Source organism: Aplidium turbinatum, chromosome 1 (genome assembly GCF_918807975.1).
Source record: "Aplidium turbinatum chromosome 1, kaAplTurb1.1, whole genome shotgun sequence".
NCBI lineage: Eukaryota > Metazoa > Chordata > Ascidiacea > Aplousobranchia > Polyclinidae > Aplidium > Aplidium turbinatum.
This window is the reverse complement of record NC_137472.1, coordinates 52,454,933-52,463,345: the sequence shown is the minus strand read 5'-3', so window position 1 is coordinate 52,463,345 and position 8,413 is coordinate 52,454,933. Positions and strand designations below refer to the sequence as shown.

At 36.7% G+C, this 8,413-nt stretch overlaps 1 protein-coding gene across 2 annotated transcripts; it reads right to left on the bottom strand.

Moving 5' to 3' along the window:
• Positions 1-340: 340 nt before the first annotated feature.
• LOC145771622 (uncharacterized) lies at positions 341-6,241 on the bottom strand. Of its 2 annotated transcripts, XM_082583341.1 has the most exons (4): positions 4,989-6,241; positions 4,542-4,646; positions 3,762-3,930; positions 341-2,414 (listed from the first exon to the last, which is right to left on the bottom strand). In XM_082583341.1, exons 1-4 carry the CDS (start codon positions 6,184-6,186, stop codon positions 2,225-2,227), a joined length of 1,662 nt encoding a protein of 553 aa, XP_082439467.1. In that variant the 5' UTR covers positions 6,187-6,241; the 3' UTR covers positions 341-2,224. The 2 variants fall into 2 exon arrangements, with proteins under 2 accessions (XP_082439467.1, XP_082439475.1); XM_082583349.1 differs by lacking the exon at positions 341-2,414 and having other exon boundaries at positions 3,852-3,930; positions 4,462-4,646.
• Positions 6,242-8,413: the final 2,172 nt, after the last annotated feature.

Genomic DNA, 8,413 nt, shown 5'->3' with positions numbered 1-8,413 from the left:
TGTTGAAGTGTTGCTGCCTGGGAATTATTCCATCCATTGAGTGCCACTGAATTAAGAGCAGTCCTCAGAATGCGTTGCTCAAGCGCAATACCCGAGAGTCAAATCAGCGCCGCTTGATCTTAAAGTCTGATCCCTTTGCATCAACATTTTTAACCAAGTAGGTCAATCCAGGCTATTATCACTCTATTTGGTGTCAGCTTACTGGGGGTTCGAGATGATTGTTTTATGACTTCGAGGTAGCCTACTTGACGGCTATTAGGTTGAAAACCACTGCGCTAGACCCTTGGGTGGCAAACGGATAAAGTTTATTTTTTGAAGATTCTATCTGGTGGTGGACAATATGGAAAATCTAAATACCAATCGAAATGTCTCTGAAATTTGACTCTAGCATCAGGTCTCACAACCTATGTCTAACACCTATGTTTTTGAAAACTTAGCTCTAAGGAGACAAGTCCATGACGTAATGCGGCTAGGCGAATGCAAAAACTTGTTGAGAATCAAGATATTACTGCATTGATAGCGGGGTAAAGTCAGGGATATCTAGAGAAGGGGATATGAAGGCTCGAAGCGATTGCCTTATACTCATGACACTACCAGGGCGGTAGTTTGTAGTGCTTTAAACATGGGTTTCTTTTTAAAATCATAGAAAGTCTTGTAGTGAAGATGGTACAATGAGCTACAGAAGACAGTTAGCAAATGTTACGTAGAGCATATTTAAAGAATACTTGTTTACAAAGACAATTAAAAAGTTACCAGTAAGCTGTTTTTTTAACAAAGCCTGAAGCGGTAGGCTAGATGTAAAGCAAGTATATGGGTAGTTGAATTAATAAGTAACCATGAGCATGCTGTGATTATCCAGGCCTGATGATAACAGCGCAATGCAAGTTATCATAACAAGATTTATTAAACTAGTATCGGTGCCAATTGTCATTTTACGATAAACACAGATTATTTACGATAAACAAAAGCCCTTCTATTGTCAGACCATGGCCATCTAAAGATACGGCCTGATTTGTCACATTTTGCAGAAATTTCCAGGTTTTTCTAACTTTGGGCGAACGTTTAAATATATTTTTCTAAAAATTGTATTTTTACGCTTTCTTTACTCTTTTCCCCAGATGACACAATAGGTTTCAACATCCTCAGATGTTGAAAAACCAAGAAAATTTGATTTCGAAGATTTTAGTCAGACTGTTAATTTTCAATAACAGTCTGATTCAGCGTTTTTCAACTTACTTTTTCTCATTTGCTATTGCTTCCCCAAGGCAACAAAAAAGTTTTATGTCATTAGGAGACAGCAAAAAGTAAAAACATCTCAAAAAATGTCAGTCAAGCACTAGCAGTAGCTGTAATCAAAATCTGCAAAATGTGACAAATCAGGCCGCATCTCCAGGTGGCCATGGTCAGACGTAATAAAAGCCTTCGTATCCCCTTCTTTAGATATCCCTGGGTAAAGTTATGATTAAAAAATGTTAGCAAATGTTAGAGCAAACGTTTTACAACACAAAACAAATATAAGAAGAGACACAAGTTACAACACTTAAATCAATATTATAGACTTTAATCAAGACATCTATTCACAACACAACATGGTATGTAACATGTTCACCGGGTTGGGACTTACATCGAAAACAGATCTCGACTTACGTTAATAATGTAAAATATTTATAAACAATAACTTTGTTGGTTAATAAAATCATTTACAGACTTTAAAAATAGACATACTGATCAACAGCGACAAGGATGGATGTCAAAAACGTGTTCGTTGTAAGTTAACCAATAAATGCAAGCATCTCCTCTCTCTCTCTCTCGAAAAAAAAGGATATTTTCCGCGTGGATTTTTACATCCATTCGTTTAGCTTCTCACCAAAAGAGCATATAGTGCTTTAAGGTAATTGAAAAGCAGTCTTAATTTTTTTCTACTAGAACTTGTTGTCAATAGCCAAACTTGAATTTCTCGGCCCTCACAAAACAATCAATCAAGTACACGAAGAACGATGGGGATAAAAAAAAAAATACACATTTCTTGACGATTCCTTATTGACAAATAAAACCATTGAAGACTTTCTGCAAGGTTTGACATGAGTATACATAACATTAACAAAAGCATGAAAAACACATTCAATGAGTATTGCTATATGAATAAGTGAAAGGCGTAGAACAGGTAGCCAAACTGCAATCGAATTTCAAGGATCTTCGCAACCACGCGAGAGTTTTACTGCGTTCACGACACGGACGCGCATTTGAGATCTTCAACTGGGTCAAAGTACTGTGATCGGCGCAAATATTCCTTGAGCTTGACCGGAAGAGGAAGCTTCTCGATGCTTTCTGAAGGGACGCAATCTCGTATGACAAACCTTGCATAGTGCTTCAAAGACTTCACACACGCAAACCGCGAGATGGGGCTGAGGAGTCTGAAAAAAGGTGTCGAATGACGTCAGATCATATGCCTGAGTGTCAAGTTGCAAAAAACGGAGAAAACAACTTGTTTATAACCACAAAATATAGATGAAAAAGAACGTTATATTGCAAAGCGCCGTAACTTTCAGTTCAACATTAAATTAGTGCCTCGTGTTTTGGCTAAGTCATCTCTCGTTTAACGCATATAGACGGAATACTGGGAAAAAACGAAGCGGAACACAATGCTATTTCAGTCAACGCAAGCCTCAATAGCATCAAGCATATTTTTATCACACAAGAAAAAGTGCTCGTTTAACCCCTGGGCATTACGCGTCGGTGAAACAAAGCAAGACTTAACCAGCGTTGTCAACCGCTCATTCTTTCCATACTCCAGACATGCAATAAGCATTTTGAGGTGTAGTTTTCACGACTAACGCGGTTTTCAACCTTTTTTGCACCGCGACCCCATCAGAACAATCAACGTAGCTTTGCGACCACATCAGAACAATCAACGTCACTTTGCGACCTTCCCTAAAACTATTCACCAAAAGCACATTTAAAGCAAAATTTAGCCAAATCTCATTCTGGACGACATCCAGTTATGTCTCGTTTCGTTGTTCTAATGCAAACTTCCGAAACCAAAAACGTCTTTTCACGATATTATTACGACTTATATCACATTTCCTCCAATTATTATTTCCATTTCCTATCCAGCTTAATTAGATTATAGGAGAAAGAATAATGAAAATAAGCTATATTCTTGCATTTTCACCGGTTGAATTTATTGCAATCTTTTATAAGTTTGTTAAAATTAGTTTATAGTGAGATAGTTGGTCTGCATTTTTTAACAAGCTTGTCAATGCGTGAACTTGTTGCTGAAAAAACTTTTATGTAAAGTAGCCCAGACATCGAATTTTCTCAATACCATTGGAAACGATACTGACAAATCCAAATTTCACATAGGATTCCAAATAACTTTGCTTTTGTTTCATAGCGTGGTTACTGGTTAACTTTAGTTTGCACAAAGCAACGTACAAGAACTAGGTGAAAAATATCATCAAATGCTTTTCTATTGAGCCTTTGCAACGTCTGAAAGCTCAAACAATAAAATTACTTCAGGTCGAAGAATGGTCGATTGAAAAAAACACAGTTTTTAATCTTTCCTGGCAAAAAATAATTGAAAACGATACACTGGACATTCAGGCGTCTCACGACTTCTCGAAAAACGACCCGCGACCCCCGGGTTGAAAACCCCTAGTGTAAGCCATTCATGTAACAAGCACTATGTGGTACTCAACGACATGAAGACAGCTAGGACGAAAGTTACATAATAATTTATTGTCAAAAATACTGAAACTCACTGAATTTGAACTGGCGGTTCCCCCATGTTTCTTGGCCGCACAAAGTAAAGAAAGTTGCCGTTTTGAGAATGCTTCATTGCAAGTTTGAGAAAGGTGACGATATTGTGATGGCGCACGCAGTCGGCGGCACCTCTGTTTGAGCTGTCAGGATCGTACAGTTGAAATTTTCCTTCAAAATATATGCATTGTTATGAATCACGTGCGCATCAACTTTACTAAAAATGGTGTTTTTTCTAAATTTCATAAAAAAACTGAACTTTTCTTGGCAGTTTTTTTCAAAATTTCACATGTGACTCTTTGAAAACATGATTGACTTTGAAATAGCGATGTTAAAACATTGAGATAATACGGTACTGGCAATCTTGTTAACTAAAAGTGTTGCACCTAAAGTGCACGACCCTTCTTGGCCATTGGAAAGTTGACGTCAAATGAACATCTTGCAGGCAGTGAATCAATGACATGTCAGAACAAAACTGGATAATGACACAGTTGGAAAACTTTGCTATTCATATAGCGCCACATCTATTTTGGCATCATACAAACTCATGAAAAAAACAATTATATAAAATAAAATCTGAATATATATTATAATAATAATTATATAATAATAATAAAATATAAATTAATATGAAATATAACCATTTAGTGAAGTTCAATTGCTACTTATCATGCAATGCTGCAGCTATAAGAAAATTCAAACCTCATAAATTCTTCAAACTTCATCATACCAGCCAAATTAAACCATAATTGTAACATTCAAACTCTTGTGATCCAACCCACCATCTGTGTTTTCCACTCTGACATGGCGAATTGTGTCTTGACCAGTGCGGACTGTGACTGTTAGTATATGAAGTGGGTCCTGACTGTCACGTAACATAAACAAACCTGCATGTGCATCACAAACCATTAACAAGCTGCATTGCACCATGCCTTGCATTTTAAAGTGAATTAGGATAGTTTTGGTTCGCACATGTTCAATTAATTTATGTGAAACTAAATGGATAGGCTACAACAGTATTTTTCTAACACTAATGGCGTGGTGAAGATGAAGTCCCTAATTGAAGTTACTTAGGTCGAATTGAACTTATGACATTATATCGCTATAATTAAAATAAAATTGATTCAAATATAATATACAAAATGATACTTGGCTTCATAAGTTAAGTTCAGCACAAACATATGCTCTTTTGAGAAGACTGACAAATAAAATAACACAGCACAACAAACCAATTTCTTGCGGTCTTTGATTCAGCATCATTTCTGCTTCTTCCCATGTCATATCTCCCCAATACCAGCCACACAACTTGAGTGATTTTAAACTCTCCATCCAATCACTTGTCTTTTTGACAACATTAACGTTATTGCATATTAAATTTAAGCTGCCAGAAGATTGTGCACGAGATATGGCTGGATTTACATCATCTTGTGGTTCTTGTCTAATGTCTAAAAGTGGTGCAGAAAATCTTTTAAAAGTTGGACTTCTATCATCGTCTATGATTTGGTATGGATGTTCTTTTTCCAGCGTGTTTATTGTATAAGTTTTTGCAAACGTGTGTGGAACAAATTGGTTAGTTAGATATTTGGAGCTCGTTGGAAGGTCTTCAGAAATTTCAACAAAGTCGCCATCTACATTTCGACGAATATTTTCGAAATATTCCTCGTTTAAATGTTTTCGTTGAAGCATCGCTTCCTGGTTTACAATGTGAGGTGGAACTGGTGGCGTCAGGCTTCCACTGAACCCTGATCTTAAATAATGAGGTTTGTATGGCACTGGGGGAGGATTTGGTTGTTTAGCATGGCAGTGTATAGGAAATGATGCATTGTTGGTATTATTACTGTAGTCACTTCTTAAGGCAATGGAATGATACACATTTCTTTGTCTTTTATTCCTCAATTTATACTCTAAAGGTTTTGGAGCATCCGCATAATACAATAACTCTTCTTTGTCAGAACTGTTGCCAGCAGTAGTGCCAGAAAAATGTTGTGTTTCCCTCTGTCCATTTTCTATCAAACCTTCCGGTCTTTCATCATTTTCTAGTTGAAACCGTCTATTGTGGTTATTAACAAAACCACTTGGCCCAGCAGCATCGCTGCTGTTACCACTTATACCTCCTTTTATAAGTCTTGCTGTATTCCCAAAATTGAAGTGTCTCTCACAGTGTCCAACTGTGCAATGATAGCAAGGACCTTCAATCATAGAATAATCACCCACTTCTCCATAAATATTTTCATTTGACAAGTCACTCCGCAAGGCATTGACTTGATTTAGGTCAGCAGACTTTCCTGGTGGTGAATTTGCATTAGAAAACAAAGAGAAATCAACTGGCTTTGACTTTTTAGGAAGGAATTCTTTCTTTCTAACTCGAAGTTTGGTAGATGCAGCTTTAATTGCCACAGTGTCATCTTCATGAACAGTTGGATTCATTTCTATAAGCTACCATGTCTTGTCCGCAGAAAGACAGTAACACAATAATTGCAAATAATAGTTCTGCAAAACAACTCAATATTAAAACAAAACAGTTACATTTTACCACATACAGGGATTCAGGAGTACCGTAGGTTAGGTGCACAAAAATCTAGAAGCATAGTGAAAGCCTAGATGTGACTACCTATGAGTTTAGTACTGCTAATTTAAAAATGTATCAGTCCCAGGATGTATGTATCAACTTTGCTAAAAATACTCCATATTGCACTACATAAAAAATGTGTCAATATTGTTACAATACATTTATCTATGAAACTTTTCTCACAACTAGATTGTTTTTTACTGCATTTGTTTGTCTGACAAGTCGGTTTTACATAAAAGGCTAAAAAATCAGACTAAATAGCTTTTTGAATGGTTTTCAAAACGTTTGTGTGACATAGTTGGTATCAAATATTTCACTCCTGCTTTTAGTGAAAGCCCAAAAATAAAGTTGCTACGATGAACCGTTTTTGTTTAATGATGTTGATTTTTTTACCCCACATTTTTCATAGCAATGGGTGTAAAAATATAACAGTAATATTTTTTACCCCACTTGATTTTTTACCACATGCATAAATTTAAACATGAAAAAGCAATAACACACTTGTCATCAATAATAATAATAATCGTGTTTTTATTTGTGCCTATTGCAATAACATACAGTACACTGCGATCACAGATGCGATACAACAGATGACAGGAAGCAGCGAAGTGACATATTGTCTTCGAGTCAACTGCTCCCCTTATTTTGGATTGCCATTAAGTGTCTTTGCCAAGACCTGGGTATTTTTTTTGGTCATTTATCGGTCATTGACCAATTTTTTAACAAAATGTCCGAAAAAAATATAGTCAATTCGGTCAAAATGTCCAAAAAAATATACTATATATGACCAAAAATGACTAAAAATGACTGAAATAAATAAAAAATGACCGAATTTTTTCAAGTCATTTCGGACAAATGACCGAAAAGTTTCAGCAAAAAAAAAAAACCAGGCCAAGACACAGCCGCGTTGCTCTAAAGCGGTGTCGAACCCACATCCTTTTGAATGTCGTGCAGACGTTCTCACCAATCGGCTACGCAGCCGCATCACTTCCAAACATGCAAAACATTTACCAAAATAATTGGAATTGTTGCCTTTTATAACAGTAATATTTCTAATTATTGAGTTTGGATAAACATGCAAATTGAACTATGGTACGGTAATCAAACTATTGATGCAGAAAGAATTTTTTATAGATTAAAGGTACCGTAATAAAAATAGGGTTACGCTTGAGACCTTAGCATTAAAAAACAACTCATGGCTATCAACTCATAACCACCGCCCGGATAGCTGAGTGGTTACGCGCCTGGCTCAAGATCACGCAACGCTGGTTCGACTCTCGGGGTGTGCACTTGAGCAATGCATTTCAGGACTGCTCTCTGTTCAGCGGGGGTCTGCTACTATTCGGTGAGTCCGATTCGGTGAGTCCGATTCGGTGAGTCTGATTCGGTGAGTTCCTAACTTCTAACCCCTAACCTTAACTCCTAACCCCTAACCCTAAAACGGCAATGATAATTAGGCTACGGTACCCGATAATTTAAAAAAAAAATTGAAAAAATCCCCTGTTAAGGGATCGGACTCACCGAATCGGACTAACCGAATCGGACTCACCGAATCGGACTCACCGAAACGGGCCATTCCGGTTCAGCGGCACCTAATGGATGGAATAATTCCCTGGCAACAAGACTTCAACAATCGGAAAACTTCACTCTGCCAATCTCGGTAACCGGCCCTGCGTCAAGAGCCTCTACAAGTATGCGAAACTACCAGGAATAACCAATCAAGGCTTTGTCAGTCCGAGGATAAAGATTCAAAACCAACTTAACAAAAATGATTCTGGAAAAATGTGGAAAGTGATTAATGATCTAACTACATACAAAAACTCTTCCTCAAAAAATAATTTACCTCAACATATAATCATTGATGATACAACTTATGAAACTGATTCTATGAATTTTACAAATCTAATCAACAAACATTTCACTGAAATAGGAACAAAAATGGCAGCTAAAATACCATCAGTACATCCACGTAGTGATATAAAAAGTCAATTAAAATCATTTGCTTTTGAAGATATTAATGAAAGCGAAATCTCTGATTGTATCAATGGCATGAAAACAAAAACAGCTCCTGGTTTGGATGGTGTT

Bases quoted from the DNA above. Each gene is read 5' to 3' on its own strand.
- LOC145771622 (XM_082583341.1), bottom strand. From the start codon at position 6,186: ATGAATCCAACTGTTCATGAAGATGACACTGTGGCAATTAAAGCTGCA. The intron at 4,647-4,988 runs GTTTGTTGTGCT...ATGCACATGCAG, and splicing joins TCAAAGACCGCAAGAAATTG to GTTTGTTTATGTTACGTGAC. The intron at 2,415-3,761 runs GTGAGTTTCAGT...ACCTTTTTTCAG, and splicing joins GAACCGCCAGTTCAAATTCA to ACTCCTCAGCCCCATCTCGC.